The 21,609-nt window shown below is 40.8% G+C and overlaps 3 protein-coding genes across 6 annotated transcripts in view; 1 reads left to right on the forward strand and 2 right to left on the reverse strand.

Moving 5' to 3' along the window:
* LOC112457449 (myosin heavy chain, non-muscle) overlaps positions 1-12,723 on the forward strand; it is a 29,726-nt gene extending 17,003 nt beyond the window's left edge. Inside the window, exons 4-10 of one of the 4 annotated variants that reach the window (XM_025020504.1) lie at positions 3,733-3,756; positions 4,578-4,607; positions 5,838-5,930; positions 6,120-6,282; positions 6,377-7,713; positions 7,792-11,327; positions 12,299-12,723. In XM_025020504.1, coding sequence (XP_024876272.1) covers positions 3,733-3,756; positions 4,578-4,607; positions 5,838-5,930; positions 6,120-6,282; positions 6,377-7,713; positions 7,792-11,327; positions 12,299-12,425 — 5,310 coding nt within the window. In that variant the 3' untranslated portion in view covers positions 12,426-12,723. Of the gene's footprint in view, positions 1-3,732; positions 3,757-4,577; positions 4,608-5,837; positions 5,931-6,119; positions 6,283-6,376; positions 7,714-7,791; positions 11,328-11,529; positions 12,055-12,298 lie in introns of those variants that run through there. The other 3 variants (XM_025020507.1, XM_025020505.1, XM_025020506.1) reach the window with 3 other exon arrangements.
* A 157-nt stretch (positions 12,724-12,880) lies between these two features.
* Positions 12,881-16,155, reverse strand: LOC112457451 (26S proteasome non-ATPase regulatory subunit 10-like). The gene is made up of 4 exons (XM_025020508.1): positions 15,737-16,155; positions 15,564-15,662; positions 13,421-13,709; positions 12,881-13,174 (listed from the first exon to the last, which is right to left on the reverse strand). The coding sequence occupies exons 1-4, from the start codon at positions 15,842-15,844 to the stop codon at positions 12,978-12,980; spliced, it is 693 nt and encodes a 230-aa protein (XP_024876276.1). The 5' UTR covers positions 15,845-16,155; the 3' UTR covers positions 12,881-12,977.
* Positions 16,156-16,801: 646 nt separating this feature from the next.
* LOC112457434 (poly [ADP-ribose] polymerase) lies at positions 16,802-21,047 on the reverse strand. The gene is made up of 5 exons (XM_025020484.1): positions 20,807-21,047; positions 20,148-20,289; positions 19,534-20,063; positions 19,179-19,384; positions 16,802-19,061 (listed from the first exon to the last, which is right to left on the reverse strand). Exons 1-5 carry the CDS (start codon positions 20,918-20,920, stop codon positions 17,105-17,107), a joined length of 2,949 nt encoding a protein of 982 aa, XP_024876252.1. The 5' UTR covers positions 20,921-21,047; the 3' UTR covers positions 16,802-17,104.
* Positions 21,048-21,609: the final 562 nt, after the last annotated feature.

The raw sequence follows: 21,609 nt of genomic DNA on the forward strand, positions 1-21,609 counted from the left end.
GCGTTAAAAGCGTCGAAATTTCGCGTAATCGAGTCATCATGCTCACCGCAATCGCGTCAGTCTTTCCGAAGCTCGGAAAACCTCGCTGTCGCTCGCTTCCGTCGCCGGAAGTCCAACCTCAATATCCGATTCTATGACGTTCAATATGACGTTCTTACCACGAGCTCGCGGTGCCACGAATTCCATATTCGTTACTGCCGAATTAATATCAGAGAGGAAGCCAGACGTCTCGTGCGCGAAACTCGTTAAAATTTCATGATTGAACGACTGATTCTGGAATATCATAGGTATTACTTTTCTATCAGATGATTGTTAACACGGTGTCTTTTACTTGTCTACAATCATGACTTTTTTAGATGAAGCTGTAAATATCACGCGATTAAGAAATTTTAATATTATGTCATAAATGCTTATCAAAGAAATTTTTTTTTCCCCCAAGAAATGAATTGACGTTCTCTCTTTAGAGAGCCGTATGATGGGTTGTGAGTCAAGAATCTTTTAGATATTTATTAAAGAGTAAGACAGAGAAAGAACACGAGAGATTGTTTGAGAGCCTCTGCCGTACAGGTTCGCGTACAGTGGCTTCTTTGTTCTCGCGCGTTTCGCCGGGATACTTGAAGAGCATAATCCGAACCATCGCGCGAAGCGCAACGTTATTAATAAATCGAGAAAGATGCGCGAAACGGAACTGTTTTTTTTCCGGATCACAAATTGCGCCGAGATTCGGGCGGAAGACCGGCGAATAAAGAAAAAGGGAGAAATGTGCAGATATAATCTTCGACTGGTAACATTCATTTCTCAGGCCCTGTCCTGACATTCTGGCCTCGCCTTCTGGAGTCTTGTAACCGCCTTTGTAAATTTTTATAAGTCGCATGGTTATTTTTAGCGTCCGTGAATCAGATAAAAATTTAAGCAGGAATAATGGCGACCATATGTTAAACGTAAACAATAATAATTTAGTCCCTCGCGGGCATTTTAAAGACGTGGTGCATGTTGAGGGCTCGATTTCGTAAGTAATAGTACATGGTAAAATATACAGATTGGCGCACATAAAACCGGCCCCAGACAGTTTTTTGTAACTGTATTTTGCGTTTGGGGCCGGTTTTATGCGCGCCACCCTGTACAAAGCGATGAGTTTCACACTTTGAAAAATATTGTGATATTTTATGGTGATAATATTGACTCAATCATTTCAGAAATAACGAATTACTAATTAGAAAACATAGGCTTTGGAAATTTAAATCTTTTTGCACGTTAAACTTCTTATAATTGTTAGATACCAAGATTAAAAAGATATATATCAAAAATATTTAATTATGTTTTACAAATAGCAAAATCGGGAGAAAAGTTAGATTTCATAATTCTGATTAAAACGAGAAAAGAAGAAGAAACTGATGAATAACTCTTGTTGTTTCCTAAATAGTCGATTTTATTAAATGGAACTACGTTTTTCTATCACCGGTTTTAGCCTTGCAGCAGTCGAAAATGTAAAGAGGTTGCTGCAAAAGGAGCAGAGCGCAGAGGCAGAGCGTTTGCTCCTTTCGAAGATTCGTGCGAATCGCGACTTCTCCGTCCACTCGGCCGAAGGTCGCCCCGCGAGAGAGCCTTAACACATTTTCGATTACAATAAAGTTTGCGCTCGCATTACGACTCGAGCGGCGGATGGACGCTTGTTTATACGTTGATTAAGCCCAATCGATCTATATTGCCTCGCGTACACGTAGCTCGCGATGACTCGGCAAAGAGGAAGGAGGACGGAATCGGAGACACGCGCGCATCGTGCTCACCGAAGGACCTCTCCTTTTCCAGACAAACGATCCACTTATCGGACCGATAGTCTCTTTCCGATTCTCTTGAGTCACGCGAGCCGGTTTGCCCGCGCGTGACTCATCTCGCGAGCGCAGAATCTAGGCCTGCCATAGATAAAAAGAAAAAAAAAGTAAATAGAAATTTGTACCCCAGGTGTTTCGTCGCGTTTTCTTCCAACTGTAAATTTTTTTTTAAAGCAATTTTGGAGCGGTCGTTTCGCGACAATTTGACAGGCCGTCCTCTCTCGCGACTCTTGGATCTTCAACACTTAACTTTCACCATGGTTTTAAATTCTATTACCTATGATGAAGAAAAAAATGTACGAAATATTCTACGTAATAGTGCATTATAGTAAAATCTAAATAACATTGAACATTAAATTAATTCGTTGTAGCACTTTGCACTCGACAGTCTTTATCGGTTCTTGTTGTGACCGTAATATTGTCGCAAACTAATCTTTGCCGGTCGCATAGAACACGCGATCGACGCAATTAAATTTTCGTGTTATCTGTCTGATTTTTTAACGGCCTTTAAGATCGAGTCGACGAGTCGTGTACATATAGCATGTCGATGTATAATAAGTACGCACATCTGAAACACACGTGTCTAATACTTTGTACAGCAAACTTTGATCAAGGTGAAATTGTAGTGAGTAAATAACATGGAAGTGTTGGTTAGCGAAATGGTGACAGGGGTAATTTGTATTCTTCGATGAATCTGGAGAGAGTTGGTGCCATTGTTAGAAGAGATAAAAACCTAATTTTGTAAGCTTTCGTTAAATTAAATTCTATAAATACTGTATAAGAGTGCTTATTTATAATTTGGAGTTTTACTTCTTTTTGTCTTTTAAGAGGAGACAAGGAGCGCGGTTGGAGTTACAATTAATATTGAGGAAATCGGTCGCTCTTATTCTAATTTAAACTGGAAAATTTATATACTTTAATAATAAATATATCTCTATATAAATATATCTTTAATATCTTGCACCGATCAATCGACGAATCGCTCGTCTCGTTCAACTGCAATTCTGCATGCACAAATCTCGAGAGGATTTGACCTTTTTCAGCGTATCAGATTTCTTCTTAAATGTTCCTTCTTCACCGTCGATCGCACGGCGTTTGTACAACGCAAAAGTGTATGTGTAAAAAAAAGTCTGTAAAACGAGAACACTCGCCTTACGGTACGACTGCATGCTATCGCATCGGCTGCATTATCGTCTTACTTTTGTTCACAGCCAGCACATTCCTGATCGTTTCGCATGCACAAGAGCAAATAAGCTCGCTTGTTTCGCCGACTCGCCACTACGGACATTTCAAACCATTCCGATCGGGGCGTTATTTCCCGAGTATATATAGGGTGTCCCGCAGCTGCCGGGTTATTTTTTTAACATTCATTAATTTCTTGATGAGCTTGGAGTCAACGATTCCTTGACGAACATTTCGCGAGTCTGTCGTATGTCGCCTCTCGATATTAAATATTTCTTGATCGATTTTAAATCCATCAAGAACTTGAAAAGTAATACCGCGGCGTTATTATATAGCAGCGATATCAAAATTTAATTGATCAATCTGACATCTGAGAAATTTATTTACAAGTCCAAGTCTCCATTTTGAAGTCTTTGTCTCTCAAAACCGAAATCAAAATCGAATCGAATCCAATTAAAAAAGAAAAAAGAATAAAGAATAAAGAAAAGAGAAAGAATTGATTCCATTGTCTGTTAAGATTCGATTTCACTCGAGTGTGCGTTTATTCGCCGGTCGGTTTTGTCCTTCGTGTACCTGCCATTCGGTACACGGACGTGAGGGAATCGCGCGGGCCAAGGACGAACGCGCGACTCGATAGCACCACACCATGGTCGATTCTGATTCTAATGCTGAAAATTCTTTTATTTTCGGTGCTGACTTTTGGCGGCCGCCCACCTAGACTCCGAGCCCGGCATTAATCATAGTAAGTCAACGAAAGAAACAGAGGCCCCGGCTCAGGCGGCTAACGACGCCTGCGGCGCGAGGCTTTATATTATTTTCCCCGCTTATCCACCCCCTTTATACTAACAGACTGTTTTGAATTTTTTTTTATTTATCTTCAATGACGCACGTACCGAGAGAAAAGGAGAGATATTGGTATATATTACCGCAATAACGTCACGCATTCACGTCTATATACGAAAAATATGACACAATAAATTATATATAAATATACATAAAAATATATTGTACATATGTATATATTTATTTATATAATCTACTTTTAGAAGAAGAGATTTAAACGTGGTGAGTTTGATAAGAAATTGTTGTCATATTGGATGTAAAAGAAAATGACATTTTGGAAAGAATTGCGAGATGAATGATTTGACGTTTAAATTTTTATTATTTCTCAGGAGAATGATATCAATATTACATTCGATTAAACTAATTTTTGTAATTTTTGTATATTACGATGCATTTTTATTATAATGCTACGATCTAAGTATTTTAATTATGTTAAGACATTTTTTATTCGTTTTGGTTGAACGGGATGGAAACGTGTCTCGCAGTTCTTTTGAAAGGTAATAGATGGATTAAAAAAAAATCCTCTTAAACGTAACATGTTAATAGGATAACGACCTCTCGGTACCTGCATGTGTTTCGCGCGTAGAGATATCATTGTATCGTATTGCATTACCCTCCTGTGAGAAATTAATCGTCGCAAAACTGTCGGAACTATCGGTGTTCTCGTGGCTAACGAAAGCTTCCCCTTTACCTCTTTTTACCTGCTGCTTGCGGATCCAGGGATCTGGGAGTGTAACGGAAAAGTTTGCGGTAATTAACGTGAGAAAGGGAGAAAAAAAGTGGGAGAAAACGATATTAACACTGGTGTGGTGTCGTGATAAGTGTCTTGCCTTACAGCTTGCTTTTGTCGTCGTTTATTGCCGTTTATTATTTCCTTTTTTTGTTTACCCTTGTGCTGCAGTTTAACAAGTCGCAAGTCTAATGCGCTTGTGTTAATCGTAATATGTTATTGTACATCGCTGAGCAAGGAAGCGTGAAAGATTTCGTTACCGCTTATGCTTATATAATTGATATAAAAATCTTCTATGTGTCACGAAACGACACGAATAATGTTCTGACGTTTGAAAGTAGAAAGATAAATGTTCTATATTTTGTACAGTAGATAATTTCTTTTACTTTCATGCCATAACTGCTTCAAGCATACTTTGATAAAGCTTAATTTGTTTTAGAAATCCTTCTAGAATGAAAATTTTCACGCTAGTCATGCTCCTTTAAGATAAATCGATCGAATTTGCGTTCTCGTGTTAAATAATCAACATCTCGAAATGACCAGTTAAGCTTCGTTTTTTTTTTTACATTTTTACATACATCTTCGATATTTATAGATAGCGAGCATTATAATTGTTTATCGCCGTTACTTATATCTTTCTTATTAGCTGTTGTACATATTTAGCGTTATTGTATATAGTTGACGTTAAATCACCAACGTTTTTGTGTTTCATATTTCTGACGAAATATTTTGAGTAAAAATTATATTTTTTAACTTATCTGCTATTTTAACAGAGATATTTTTTAAAATAGATTTTATTAGTGCCTAGTAAATTCAGTATTTATTTTTGTATATTATCTATTAATAACATGATATTTAATATTATTTATTATTACTTTAATATTATTTAATATTATTAGTGGAATAATATCTCATATATTTATTAGATACATTTTATGTAGACAATGCTTTCAACAATTTAACGTTGTTATTTATGTTTGTAAATAAACTTTATTGCTTATCGTAATAATTTTTTCTGTGTATAAATATTTGAAAAATCAGAAAAGAACTCATAGAAATGAATTCGTTGGTGTCATTTGCTTCGCATCGAAAAGAACAACGAGTTCTTTTATATCATTGCATTATTTCTTAATGTACGCAATAAGCCATTTACTTTGCTCATTTGCGCTATTTTTATCAGTCTCGAAGAATGAATATTCTCGACAATGTTATTAATTAATGTTATTAATTGTTGAAACTTTTTTTCATAGGGTGAGCTCGAGCAACAGCTTCTTCAGGCAAATCCAATTTTGGAAGCATTTGGTAATGCGAAGACCGTGAAGAATGATAATTCATCCCGTTTCGTAAGTTTAATAATTCTTAATTTTAATAATTCTATTAAAAAAAATTAATTTCAAATGAAGCTAAAGTAATTGCATTAAAATACATATTGCTAATTTTGAGATGCAATGTGTTTTTTGTTTTAGCATGTTATTTCCCTATATCCTATTGCAATTAATCGTGTTGTTTATATAATAATACGCATGTTGCAGGGTAAATTTATAAGAATAAATTTTGATGCATCCGGTTATATAGCCGGTGCAAACATCGAGACGTATCTTCTAGAGAAGTCGAGAGCCATTCGGCAAGCGAAAGATGAAAGGACCTTCCACATATTTTATCAGCTGTTGGCAGGCGCCTCAGTGGAACAAAAGAGTGAGTCAAGCGATACCTAATACAAAGAATCTTCATACTTTTTAACTTATTGTGTTCAACTTTCGTAACTTGTGACGTTTGTCGATTTTTTTAGAGGAATTTATACTGGAAGATCCGAAGCACTATCCCTTCCTGTCGAATGGAGCTCTACCAGTTCCTGGTGTCGACGATTCCGCGGAATTCTTCTCCACGGTAAAGTCGATGCACATCATGGGCATGACCAACGAGGACTTCTCTTCTATCTTCCGTATCGTTTCCGCCGTGATGTTGTTTGGTTCGATGCAGTTCCGCCAGGAACGAAATTCTGATCAGGCGACGTTACCGGACAACACCGTGGCGCAGAAGATCTCGCATCTGTTGGGCCTAAGCGTGACCGAGATGACGAAAGCCTTCTTGAAGCCGCGCATCAAGGTCGGCCGTGATTTCGTTACGAAAGCACAGACGAAGGAACAAGTGGAATTCGCCGTGGAGGCGATCTCAAAGGCCTGCTACGAGAGGATGTTCCGTTGGCTAGTGAATAGAATCAACAGGTCCCTTGATAGAACGAAGCGACAGGGTGCCAGTTTCATCGGCATATTGGATATGGCCGGTTTTGAGATATTCGAGCTGAATTCCTTCGAGCAGCTGTGTATTAATTACACAAATGAGAAGCTGCAACAATTGTTCAATCATACGATGTTTATTTTGGAGCAGGAGGAATATCAGCGTGAGGGAATTGAATGGAAGTTCATAGACTTCGGGCTGGATCTGCAGCCAACGATCGATCTAATCGACAAACCGATGGGCATTATGGCGCTTCTAGATGAGGAGTGTTGGTTCCCTAAAGCCACAGACAAGACATTCGTGGAAAAATTGGTTGGCGCTCACAGTGTCCACCCGAAGTTCATGAAGACTGATTTCCGCGGTGTGGCCGATTTCGCGATCATCCATTATGCCGGCAAAGTGGACTATTCTGCCGCTAAGTGGTTGATGAAGAACATGGATCCGTTGAATGAGAACGTCGTCAGTCTTCTACAAGCCTCGCAGGATCCGTTTGTGTGTCATATCTGGAAAGACGCTGAGATCGTCGGTATGGCCCAGCAAGCGCTTACAGACACGCAGTTCGGTGCGAGGACGAGGAAGGGCATGTTCAGGACGGTTTCACAACTGTATAAAGAACAGTTGGCCAAGTTGATGGTGACATTGCGCAATACGAATCCGAACTTCGTCAGATGTATTATTCCGAATCACGAGAAGAGAGCCGGCAAGATCGACGCTCCGCTTGTGCTGGATCAGCTGCGATGTAACGGCGTGTTGGAGGGTATCCGTATCTGCCGGCAAGGCTTTCCAAACAGAATTCCGTTCCAAGAATTCAGACAACGCTACGAATTGCTTACTCCGAATGCTATCCCCAAAGGATTTATGGACGGGAAGAAGGCTTGCGAAAAGATGGTATGTATCTTTATATTTGCGCATTTCGATTATACGAATAATAAGAATGTATCGCTAAATAATAAACTTTTATTATAGATTCAAGCATTGGAGCTAGATCCGAATCTTTATCGTGTTGGACAATCGAAGATCTTTTTCCGCGCCGGAGTGTTGGCTCACTTGGAGGAGGAGAGGGACTACAAGATCACGGACATAATCGTCAATTTCCAGGCCTTTTGTCGCGGTTTCTTGGCCAGGCGTAATTATCAAAAACGTCTGCAGCAGCTTAATGCAATCCGTATCATTCAGAGAAACTGTGCGGCCTACCTGAAGTTGCGCAACTGGCAATGGTGGCGGTTGTACACCAAAGTGAAGCCTCTGCTGGAGGTTACCAAGCAAGAGGAGAAACTCACGCAGAAGGAAGATGAACTGAAGCAGGTTCGCGATAAGCTGGAGTTACAGCTGCACTCGGCTCAGGAATACGAGCGCAAATATCAACAGGCGATCGAAGAAAAGACTATGCTGGCTGAGCAATTGCAGGCGGAGGTCGAGCTTTGCGCGGAAGCCGAAGAGATGAGAGCCAGGTTGGCTGCGAGAAAGCAAGAGCTGGAGGAAATTTTGCACGATTTGGAAGCGCGTATTGAGGAGGAAGAAGAAAGAAGTGCCGCGTTGACCCAAGAGAAGAAGAAGTTACAGTTGAACATCAGTGATCTGGAAGAGCAACTAGAAGAGGAGGAAGCTGCTAGACAAAAACTGCAATTGGAAAAGGTCCAATGTGACGCAAAGATTAAGAAATTAGAGGAAGATCTCGCTCTTTCAGAAGATACCAATCAAAAATTACTGAAAGAGAAAAAGATTCTCGAGGAACGTGCCAATGATCTTTCACAAACTTTGGCCGAGGAAGAGGAGAAGGCAAAGCATTTGTCGAAATTGAAAGCTAAGCATGAAGCAACGATTGCCGATCTCGAGGAGAGGCTCCTCAGAGATCATCAGCAACGACAGGAGGTGGATAGATCCAAGAGGAAAGTTGAGACCGAGGTATCAGACTTGAAGGAGCAATTGGCCGAGAGGAAAACGCAAGTTGAGGAAATGCAGCTTCAACTTGGCAAACGCGAAGAAGAGCTCAATCAAGTCATGGCAAAAATGGATGAAGAAGGTGCCTCTAAAGCCCAGGCTCAAAAAGCGCTTAGAGAATTAGAATCACAATTAGCTGAACTTCAGGAAGATTTGGAAGCTGAAAAGGTGGCTAGGGGCAAAGCGGAGAAACAGAAGCGCGATTTGAATGAGGAACTCGAGGCGTTGAAAAACGAATTGCTCGATTCTCTAGATACTACCGCGGCTCAACAGGAGTTGAGAAGCAAACGAGAACAAGAACTCGCGACGTTGAAGAAGAATCTCGAAGAGGAAACATCGTTGCATGAAGCCACGCTCGCCGATATGCGTCACAAGCATACGCAAGAATTGACCGCTCTGAACGAACAGATGGACGCGTTGAAGAAAACGAAGGCGGTTCTAGAGAAGGCCAAAGGATCTCTAGAGGCCGAAAACGCCGATCTGGCTACAGAACTCAGATCGGTCAGCGCAAGCAGACAAGAGTCTGATCGTCGTCGTAAGCAAGCGGAGCAGCAGTTGGTGGAAATAAACGCAAAATTGGTCGAGGTAGAACGAAATAAACAAGAATTAGCCGAGAAAGTGACGAAACTGCAACAAGAGGCGGAAAGTGTGATGCAGCAATTAGAAACCGCCGAACTGAAAGCGTCTGCGGCATTGAAGGCGTCGGCCACCTGCGAATCCCAGTTTACCGAGCTTCAACAGCAATTGGAAGAAGAAACTCGGCAAAAACTGGCCCTTAGCTCGAAGTTGCGCGCGTTAGAAAGTGAGAAAGAAAGCTTGCATGATCAACTTGAGGAGGAAGAGGAAGCGAAACGTGCCTTGGACAAGCAAGTGCTGAGTCTGAATGTACAATTGGCCGAAGCCAAGAAACGTGCTGACGATGAAGCAGAGGCGGCCGCCGCTCTCGAGGAGGCCAGGAAACGTTGCACGAAGGACATTGAAGGTCTCCAGCGACAAGTTGAGGAGTTGCAGGCAGCCAACGACAAGTTAGACAAATCGAAGAAGAAAATCCAGGCGGAACTGGAGGACAGTATCATCGAGCTGGAGGTGCAGCGAGCGAAGGTACTCGAGTTGGAAAAGAAACAGAAGAACTTCGACAAAGTACTGGCCGAGGAGAAGGCCGTGTCCGAGCAGTATGCGGAACAACGGGACGCCGCGGAGAGAGAAGCGCGCGAAAAGGAGACAAGAGTGTTATCATTGACTCGCGAATTGGACGAGCTTAATGAGAAAGTTGAGGAACTTGAACGGGGCCGTAGAGGCCTACAATCGGAACTGGACGAATTGGTTAATAACCAAGGTACTGCTGACAAGAATGTTCACGAGTTGGAGAAGGCAAAGCGTTCATTAGAGTCGCAGCTGCAAGAGCAGAAGTCGCAGGTAGAAGAATTGGAAGACGAGTTGCAATTCACGGAAGATGCTAAGCTGCGATTGGAAGTAAACATGCAGGCGTTACGAGCTCAGTTCGAGCGTGATCTCCAGACCAAGGAAGAACAGGCGGAAGAGAAACGTCGGGGATTAGTGAAGCAGCTTCGTGACCTCGAGGCGGAGCTTGAAGATGAGAGAAAACAGCGTGCCGCGGCCATCGCAGCACGTAAAAAAATGGAGGCGGATTACAAGGACATCGAACAACAGTTGGAGATGCATAACAAGGTGAAGGAAGACGCGCTCAAACAACTAAAGAAACTTCAAGCTCAAATCAAGGATTGCACTAGAGAGACGGAGGAAGCCAGAGCTGCTAGAGATGAACTGGCGGCTGCCTCGAAGGAAACCGAGAGAAAAGTTAAGAGCTTAGAAGCTGATGTGTTGCAATTGACCGAGGACTTTGCCAGCAGCGAACGCGCCAGAAGAACCGCCGAGAATGAGAGGGATGAGCTGCAAGAAGAGGTCAATAACAACGCCAACAAAGGCACTTTGATGTTAGATGAGAAACGTAGACTGGAGGCAAGAATTGCCACTCTGGAGGAAGAACTGGAAGAGGAGCAGTCGAATGCCGAGATCGTGAATGATCGCGCCAGAAAAAGCCAGATGATGTACGAGCAGTGTGCAACGGACTTAGCGACTGAGCGATCCACCACGCAAAAGTTGGAATCGCACAAGATGTTGTTGGAGAGACAGAACAAGGAGCTCAAGGCCAAATTGACCGAACTGGAAACCGCGCAACGTGCCAAGACCAAGGCTACGATACAGCAACTGGAATCGAAGATCAACAATCTCGATGAGCAACTCGAGACCGAAGCCAAGGAGAGATTCGCCCAGCAGAAGATCAATCGCAAGCTGGAGAAGAAATTGAAAGAACTAAGCCTACAGTTGGAGGATGAGAGACGAAACTCCGATCAGTATAAAGAACAGGCGGAGAAAGTCAATGCCAGAATGAAGGCGTTGAAGAGACAATTGGACGAAGCGGAGGAGGAGATCAGTAGGCATAAGACCATGAAGCGGAAAGCCCAGAGAGAGATGGACGACATGATAGAATCTCACGAAGAGCTCACGCGAGAATTGACGCATCTAAAGAATAAATTAAGGTAATTTCATCTTTATTCTCTCTCACATACACGCACATATAAATATGGAAGCGATAAAAATATCGTTTAAATATCAAAAGGTCTTGAAAATATTGAAAGGTATCGGGGGTAAAGAGTTTTAATTCGGAGGATATTAAATAACGAGAGGATACTATTCCTTTGGATGATTTACATATGTATTATTTTATGTTGCACTTTTTAGGCCATACGTATCTGTAACCTTAGGCGAACGTAATGAGGCAGTATTAAAGTAGTGTTTTATCTTTGAAGGAAGTGATCAACTTCTGACATGACATGTGTAGGTGTCAAGAGAGAAAAAACGATTGGTATCCTACCTGAGAGAGTTTTTTGCTAGGAAACAATCCCATTAGTGTCCCCAGTGTGCTACAGTGAGTTAAACGAGCTCTTTTGGTTAATTTGAAACCGCTAACCCTGAAAATAATAATGCCAACTTGGACTGCTACCTTGTGTGATAATGACATACTTCAACCCCCGGCATCCCCTTGTATGCAGTTGTTTGTGAATGTGTTTTTTTTTTTCTTTCTCCATATGTTTTGATTATTTGATTTGCAGTACGCACTATCGGTCGATAGTTTGACAATGCAACTGTCTAGAAAATCGACTTTTCCGGTTTAATATATATAACAGTATTCTCATTTAAAACCCCTTACTTGCTATTAGCCATCACAAAGATTTAAATATAAATTTATGTAGGTATAATCCGTATATTTTTCATTGATAATACATAGAAAAGTTTTTTACTTGTTTCACAGTATCATTATTTGATATCTAATGTTGAGTACTTAAATATAACATTAAACTTCAATAGGGGATTGTTTAATCCGAAAGAAGAGAAAAATATATTTAAACTACTGACTGATAGTGTATATAATTTTTTTCGTATTATTTATGCACATATCTTTCAACAATGAGACACATCGCCTAATTAATGTAATCTGATCTGTTTAAAGGCGCGGTGGTCCTCCGATAAGTCTGAGCTCCACGAGGCTGAAACGCGGTTCCGTACAAACCGGCGGCTCGGGTGACGATTCGACGACGCAGGACGAGAGCATCGACGGCGAGGAGAATGCCAATTGAGTATCGGAGTCAGCCCAATGTGCTCTCGAACCTCTGTGAATTATGTACATACGTGCGTCGAGAGGGTGTTGGCTTTTTTTTTGTTCGATTCGGCGCGTCACGCGGACTAAACTGACGTCTCGTGTCGCGAGTACGAGACCAGCTCCACGATTAAAATCAAAAGTCGTTTCGACAATGTCCCATGGCGTTTCCGGCCTTAAGATTATCGCTCGTCTCGAGAGAATTCGATTAACCGATAAGGTGCCGACGATCCGAAAGAAAGAGCCAAGAGAGGCGAAGCAGCGAAAAAGATAACGAGAATAATCGAATAGAGGACTTTTGATACATTTTATATAGAATGAACGCAAACGTTGACCGCATTTTACATATATGTGTAAGAAAAGGAGGGTGTGAGAGAAAGAGAGAGAGAGAGAGAGAGAGTGAGAAAGGGTAAAATAAAATTTGGAAAAGGAAACTCTTAATCATGAATAAATTTATTGGAGACTTATTTAATGAAACTTAAATCGCGTAAAAATAAATCTCTCGTACGAAAAATTCGCGCGAGGGAGCATTTCACTTTGACGCAGTCCCCCGCTTGATTTCCTCGAGCTGTCGGGCCAATCCGAGACTCGCGAGATCCAACGGTGTCTTGCGCTCCCGGTTGGTGATCGTCAAGTCCGCGCCGTGCGCCGTCAGCAGTTTTGCTTCTTCCACGCGGTTCTCCTCGCAAGCGAGATGCAACGGCGTGTTACCATACGCGTCTCTCTGATCTGAGAAACGAGACAGCATGAAACGTAATGCGCGAAATTGCGTGTCGATGGGAGAGCGAGCGAACCTTTGTACTTCTCTAAGTTATAATCGGAAATATTTATATATAGATATATATAGATATATATATATAGATTATATTTGATATTTTATATATTATTATACTGTAATAAGAGAGCTGCATTTCAATAACCCACACACACACAGAGAGAGAAGGAGAGAGAGAGACACACAGACACTCCGCTTACCGATGTTCAATTTCTTCCCGCACTCCATGAGGAGCTCGACGATGCCGGTGTTGCCCTTCGAGGCGGATCTGTGAAGAGGCGTGGCACCCCGTTTGTCCGCGATGTTCACGTCCGCATTCTTCTCGAGCAACGCCACGCAGATGGACTTCCAGTTCTTAGACGCGGCGTACTGCAACGCCGAGTGACCGTCGACCGTCGTCGCGTTCACGTTCGCGCCTTCGGTCAGCAGCGTGTTAACGACCTTCTCGCGGCCGGCGGACGCCGCCAGGATCAGCGGAGTCATGTTTGTCTGCATGATTTAGACGCGCGATTTAACGTTTGATTTCGTACGAGGATTTAGCCGACGCAACGAACGGGATGAAAGTCTCGCGGTGATTATGCGACGTGCGTTACGCATGTGTGTGTGTATGTGTGTGTGCGTGCGTGTGTGAGAGAGAGAGAGAGAGAGAGAAAGAGAACAGGATACAAAAACAAATGTAACGTAACGTGCGATGCATTTTGGACGCATTTTCGCTTTATACTTATTTTCTTATATAAGTTTTTTTTTCTTATAAATGATCTTTGGAAAAATTATAATATAATTATACGTCCTCAAGTGTTGTATATTATTAAGATCTCCATCTTTCTCTCGATAGGCTTCTCGGAACGAGGGATGGAATAGCTCGATGGAATAATGTAAGATTCCGCTTGATATCATGTTAAAGTTAACTCAAGCTATTATTCGTTAGATTTTTTCAAATTATGATTTAAAGGACGTTTTAAGTAAGTAGGTCTACGATTCATTGAAATTCAACTGTACCGCTGACTGCTACTAACAATACGTATTTTGAAGTATTTTTATAAAGAACGAGATATTTTTCAGGAAAAAGGAATGTACATGATTGTACTATTTATTTGTGTTACCAGTATATGGTCTGTGTAGAATCTTGTTTGAAGCTACGAGAGCTTAACGGCCAGTGCGTAGCACGCAAGAATTATAATTTTATTGAAAGGATAGATGATATTTTGAGATACAAAAATACAGCTGACCTGAACATAAGCGCGTTTCGCGTAATACTCACACATAATCCCGGAGAGAATTTTAAAAATACCTCCGAAACAGATTTCAAAATAATGAATCTTTAAGTATAACTGTGAATTGTAATTAGACAATAATACGGCTCGGCAACGGTTTCAACAATCATGGATCGATATAATTTCAGACGATAACAGCATTTTTAATTAATAGTATATGGTAAAGAGATACTGTTGTAACGCATTTAATACATCCGAAAAATTAAATATACATTTGTAGCAACTTTTTTAGGAGAATATATGTAAGAATTCACCATCTTGTTTAAGTCATCTCGTTTAAATTTTCGTGCAATCCATAAAATCTCATCGAAATTTCAACGAACAGCTGACAGCCGGCTATTTTTGCATCTTTAATCTTATACGCCGAAAATTAATTTGTTAGAAATCCGGCATGTATGTTGCGTTCGTTGCGTCGCGCGTCGCTCTGAATTCGGAATTGCCGCATACGAAATTACCGCGTGGCGATTACATCTTGAAACAGGCATGTTTTTTGAGATATAAAGAAAAAATGAAGGAAAGAACTGAAATTTCGAGAAAACTCAATTAAAACGAGGAAAAATCTGTTCCGACTGGCGAGAGATTCGGTCGCCGGTCGCGCTTCGCGCGATCGTACCGTCGAGATTTCATTGCGCGCAACGGCTGATGATGACGCGCGTAAAATGCAATTGGATAATTTACTTTATGCATATGATTATATTATGCAAATTTGTCTGATCGACCCTAATATTCCCGTAAACACGCACTCTTTTGCAGCAACCGATCGGAGATTTTTTCCGAAATTTTAAAAGGCAAGCTATATAAATCTGTTAAACATTATTGACCCCGTAGATGAGGGCTTTGATCAGTTTCTTTACTCGTCTGTTACAATGTTATCGCTATTATGCGCAATATTACACATTTGTAATTAAATTCTTTCCATCTTCCCTTATTCTCTTTCCTATATCTAATTTCATATACCCATGTCGTTTCAAGTGCAAAAGGTGTAACGTAGTGCTGCTACGAAGAGCACATCTCCCGTTTGTTTACATCACGCTACTAATTGGCATTGCGATGCGTGGCGATTTCTTACGTCGTCGGTGGGATCCACCGGTACGTCGAGGGACAGCAAATGCCTGACCAGGTCGTCGTGGCCGCCCAGCGCCGCCCAGTGTATCAACATTCGGCCGTTCTGCAAGGAGAGAATCAGAGAATGCGTGATATAACCTCAAAACGGACGAGCACGAAAGCGGCGCGGATACTAACGCTGTCCGTTTGCGTCTTCAGCCTCTCGTTCTCGCTCAGCAGGATCTTCACTGCCGCGGTTCTGCCGCGATACGCCAGATCGTACGCCGTCGGCTCTTGCTGCAACATTTTCGCGGCTCTCGAGGTTTTCACTGATAGATCGACGAGATCTTGACGCTCCGAAATGTTGTTGCGCGTTGTTTTGAACGCGCGCGCAGGAATCAGGAATTGCTCGACGCTATTTTGTCACCAATCTTGACTTGTCACGATTCTTTTTAAGTCACAACGCATCACGCATCACAATTACGCGCGTGATAACGAAGTTCATACATCAATGGGACGAACATGAAAGTGCACAATGCACATCACAACACCTCCCTGTAGTAAATGCTCACGCATCATGGCTGGCTCAAGGCTGGTGTGTTGACAAGAGAATCATGGACATATGTATATATGTATGTACATATATGTATTCCTATTTATATGGAGAGAATTCGCAATGAAGCTTTCGAGATAGCAATAAAATATTTGAAACTATCGATAACTTTATGTTGATATTTTTACATACAAAATAAAAAAATCATGATTTTATTTATTAGGAAATATCGGTTGTTAGTTGATATTTTACGAGACAAAATGGACAGCATAAACAATTTATTGTTACATTTAGTTATTGTAAAAATAATTATTATCCTCCAAATTATCTTTTAGTTATTGTTAAATCTTATTGAATTGTTTAGGATTTATTTGACAACTTAATAATAACCATCAATCAATGCGAAGGATGACATAAGGAAAGATGCGTTTAATTCTGGGGTGATTTTTACGGCTCCTAGCAGCGAGAAAATGATCGGTCACAGCAGATTCCTTTATTGATCGAGAATCCCTTATTATATATTTTTTAAATAAATTGAACATATCTATACATATACACAATGATTTAGTACTAATAAATAGAACAATTAACAATATTCAATAATTATTAACAGTGACTTCTAATTGAGGTAAAAAACATTCCAGATGATCATTCATGCAAGATAAAAACGTGATTATCTCCAGGTTAATATAAAGAACAATAAAGAAACGCTTGGTTTTGTGAAAAATTTATTATATGACCTTACAATCAATATTCGAGGTAGCAAACACTTATTTGGTGCTCGTGAAACAAATTGCATACACAACAAAAAACACGTATAATTCAAAAGATTATCATTGAAAGTAAAACAGTTCCATGAAGTTCAATATTTGTAACACTAGCGAAATCTTCACTGGAATTTATGTAGTAACATCTTTAATTAATAATAGTAAATGGAATTCGTATAAATCTCACAAGATTAAAAATCTTAACTGCACCTTAAACCTGAACGTCACACCTTCGTGTTACGTATCTTAATATTTGTATTTGAAATTCATCCTTACCATGTATCGTACTTTTACCTGAGCCACATCATATACGATGTATTCATTGTATAACAATGCCGAATTTTTGTTAATATTGGCAGGTACTCCCTTTCCATAGGGCACTTCAACGCCGTCCTCGGTTTTGTAGACGGTTTGCGGATCGGGTTGCGTCTGACCACGACCGAGCGTCGAGTGCTTCCCTTTCGGTAGCTTCTCGATGTAGTCGGCTTGATATCTCTCGTACATATTACCCAGGGCGACCTCGCAAAGCAGCAACAAACCGGTTGGACTGTTGCTGTGGGTGCAGCAGTAATTCGCGGACTTCGACACCATGTCGGCGAAATATATACCCTTGCCGAACATGTAACCGGTAACGGGCGCTTCCGGCGGCGCGATACGCAAACCCTGAGACAGTATTCCCGCGTAATTCGTAGTCCTGGACCCGTGCCAGAGCAGCTTTCTGTTGGGCAATTTCTTGAAGGGCTTGAATCTTTGTTCTTCGCCCTGTCTCTTGACGACGAACACATCCTCGATCTCGAGAGCGTACTGCGTATGAGTAGCCGCGTGAGTATTCTGGACGTATTGCTCGATCATCTTGAACTCTTCGCTGGTCTTGTCCAACACGTCGATGTCCGTCTTCAACTGCTTGTAATGACCGTCGAGCGGATTCTCCTTCTCATCGGTCTTGTCACACAAAAGGTTGTACGCGATCTCCATCTCGAGCAGCGCGTCCAGCATGTCGCATTTGCTCTGAATCTCTTCCGACGTTTCGAGAATTTTCGGTCCGGAAATCCCAAAGTTATGCGGTATCAGTGTATAGAATCTGTTGGAAGCATCGATCAATACAGTGCGGTCTATATTAGCCTTCTTCAGTATCTCTTGCAATTCCGTTAGAACGGCATAAGCTTTCTCAATTTGTTTCTTGGACAATTTCCCGAGCGGCATCTTGTCCATGTCTATCTCGAACTCCAGGAGAACTTTCTTCATCTCGGCTACGTCGAAAATAAGGCGCATCAGATCCTGAATCGGTTTCTGCAAGTTGCTCTTGATGTCCGAATCTAGAGAAGCAACCTCCTGATCTCCATGATCTATGTCAATTGGATACATAAATTTCGCCATCTTAACAAAATTCTCTCTATTCTTCCACTGATTGCCCGTCTTTTCCTCGTACAACGATTCAAACTGTTCTATACACTCTTCCAAAGACATTCCCTCCAACTTTTTGCCGCCAATTGTGGTGCCGATCCGGCCCCAACTTCTAAACAAGTGATACCTCTCTTGATTGTCGTGTTTCAGAATTTGCAACTTGTAGTAACTGTTTTTCTTCGACTGGATGTCCGTTAGACCCAACGTCACGGTGTATTTGTCTTTGCCTCTTTGATAAACGTGCGCATAATTTTCTAAACCGCTATCGGGATCAACAGCTCCACCTCCTTTTACCTTTACCTTCACTTTACCAGAACTCGACTTCTCAAACCTGCTCTTACTCTTGGAGGCAGTAGATTTTGCGATGACGTTACCAAGTCTAGCAGCAATGTCGCCACCCCAGCTAGAAATGGTTTTCTTTTTTAGGAGCATGATGGGAGCATCTGTGTACTCTTTCGCTTCTTCTATAAAATCTTCCGTTATTACTTGAATGTCGTGCGATTTAACATCCTCCATTCTTTTAGTCATCTTTTTCACTTCATTTTCATTCGAAATTGCAGCGGCCAATTCTTGATGGATTTTTGTTACAACAGTACCACCTAATAATTGAATTTCTTTTTTCAATTCCTCTTTATCTTTCTGTGTACGACCTATTATAACAAACTGCATGTTCTTCAAAGGACGTGGTTTTCCTTGTACTTTCGGACCATCTGTTTCATCTCCCTCCTTCTTAATAGAACTTGACGATGACGGCACTGTTAGTTTAAACACTCGTTTTTGTACCTTAGACTTGTATGACCTAAGAACAAATGACGAGTGTTAATACATCATATTTATATCGTATTTATCAATGTTGAAACAAAGAAATGTGAAATTAATTCGTTTAAGTTTCACATTGTCTAACGAGAGAACTTACCTAACTGGGAAATCATCCTTCAAATCACTTGGTATTTCGCACTTTTTTCTTTTCGGATCTTGCGTAACATATTCGCATTTAGTCCATTCTGTTGCATTACCAGTGCATTTATAACCCAAACCAGAGTTGTATATAAATTGTCCTCCACATTTTGGACAGGGTTGTAGAGCTCCAAAATACAGTATATCAGATAAAAGACTTAGGATCTAGAAATAAAATCCGAATAAAGTTATATAATAAATGTCATATAATGAACAGATTTATGATACACAATTTGAAGAAAAATATTTATTGGATGTTACGATACAAATATATATATAGGTGTATATATATATATATATAATAAAGCACTTACGTTTGATAGCCCAGTTGGAATCTCCTGATCATTTAGTTCCAATATCTCAATCATGTCTTTTTTATCAAGTGTTGATATTTGATCCTTTATAGCGTATAATTTTTCATTTTGCTTTTTCATCAACTTTTCCTCCTCGGCGTCTTCCGGCTCGTCCTTAACCTTTTTAGGAGGCGGTGGTATGTCGCCCTCAGTCATTTTGGGCAGTGCAGCCTTGAGACTTTCACGATCTTCCTTCGAGAGTTCTTTGGCACCTGGAAGCTCGTCTCCCCTCCCGTAATATCCCATTTCCGGTCTTAATTTTGCAAAGCACTCCACGTGATGCCATCTGTCCAAACCGCCAAACCTCCTAGCTTCCTCGCTCTCATAATCCTTCTTTGATATTCTCGTTTCGCCCTTTATTATCTTTTCCTCGCATCCTCTACAGGTGGATTTACTAGACTTGGCGTATTCAACTCTGAAGTCTCCAGAACCGCCAGCACCTTTTGTCCTTTTCCTCCCCTTCGCTGCAGGAGGCGCGTTAAGAGATTTCTCTGCATATAACAAATATAAGAAGTAGCTGAGGTAATAAAATAAATTAATTAAAATTATAGTTCCTGCTCAAGTAGTATACAAACCGAGGTTCTTCCGAATAGTATCTTGATCTTCGTTACGAATCTCATCGAAACAAGCTATGTCACTGGTAGACTTTGGTCTTTGTTTTGAGAAGAAGCATTTGGTGTGATACCATTTGGGTATCTTCCCATCATGAACGGGGCTCTAAAAATATAAACAATATTTCTAATATTTTGAAAGTACAGTTTAAAAAGTTGGAATATCTCTTGATACAAAGTGTGACTTGTACAATTATAAGTACATTTATTTAGATTGTTGTCTAAAACGAGTAATAAAGAACGAAAATACAATGTTGAATTGTAAGGAAAGGAACATTTTATTAGCTTTCCAGGTAACATAACGGGAAACATGTTTATATGTTTTTTATAACCTGAGCCGAATAAGGAAACGGTTGCAGAGAGAAAGCAACTGCATGCAAATGTTTGAATAATTCAACGTGTGTTGTGATAGCGATAGCATCGCGCGGGTGACGCAGTTATCCGGACCGACACCGTCGCGCGCGTTATCATGACCCAGGATCGATAGTTCGATGATAACGCCGATGACACCGGCCCGCGTGCAATCGCGTTCACGTATCGTGAACCGTAGCTCGCCGTCAGTCGCGAGGATAATTATTTCGGATACGACGCGGGCTTCTCCGTCGCAAAATTCGACGTCATACCTGAACGATGGCGGCGAGCCTCAGGCTAGCCTTGCAGATGGACTGTTTGCATAATTGACACTTAGACCGGTCGCTCTTCGCGTACTCCACCAGGTACGGCAGATCGTCGTTCATCTCGCCGAAACGCCCGTCAACCTCGGATCGCCGTGAAAACAATGGGAAACGAAGCGGCTCCTCTCCTCGCGCGCGCAAGACGGACAATGCCGGCACAATGTGTTGACATGTGGCGCTGACACCGGTCACGTTCGAAAATATATAGGTAACGGCAGGTTTTGAACGCACGCTCATCGACGCCACGTCACTTCCGGGATCACTCGGCGTTTCCGGTCGACCGGTCGGTCGTGTCTGTGCAAAAATCGAAACGAAAATTTTGTTTCGACGAATTCTATATAATCTTATCTATTGGCTGCTACTCATTTTTTATCTCTTGTATATTTAATCCTTTATAAAAATATGAAATAGATATCAAAGAGTTTTAATTCGCAATGCATGAAAGTTTCAAGTCTTTTTAAATTTTAATTAATTTATTTTAAAAGATCTTTAAAAATTTTAGGAATTTTTTATAATTTAATTAAGAATTGCGTTAATTAAAATTAAATTAAATTAAATAAAAACTTTTCTTAAATTTTAATCAAGATTTATAAAAATTTAACATTAAAAGAAAATAAAATTTGTCATTTTAACGGAGAAAGAGATGCGTGCACACGCATACAGCATACATAAATATATAAAATTTGAAATGTTTTTGATTGTAATCTATTGAAAAATAGATGGTATCAGAAAATTAATGGCGCGCGTTGGCA

This window comes from Temnothorax curvispinosus, unplaced genomic scaffold, assembly GCF_003070985.1.
Source record: "Temnothorax curvispinosus isolate PA1 unplaced genomic scaffold, ASM307098v1 QBEX01007779.1, whole genome shotgun sequence".
Classification (NCBI taxonomy): domain Eukaryota; kingdom Metazoa; phylum Arthropoda; class Insecta; order Hymenoptera; family Formicidae; genus Temnothorax; species Temnothorax curvispinosus.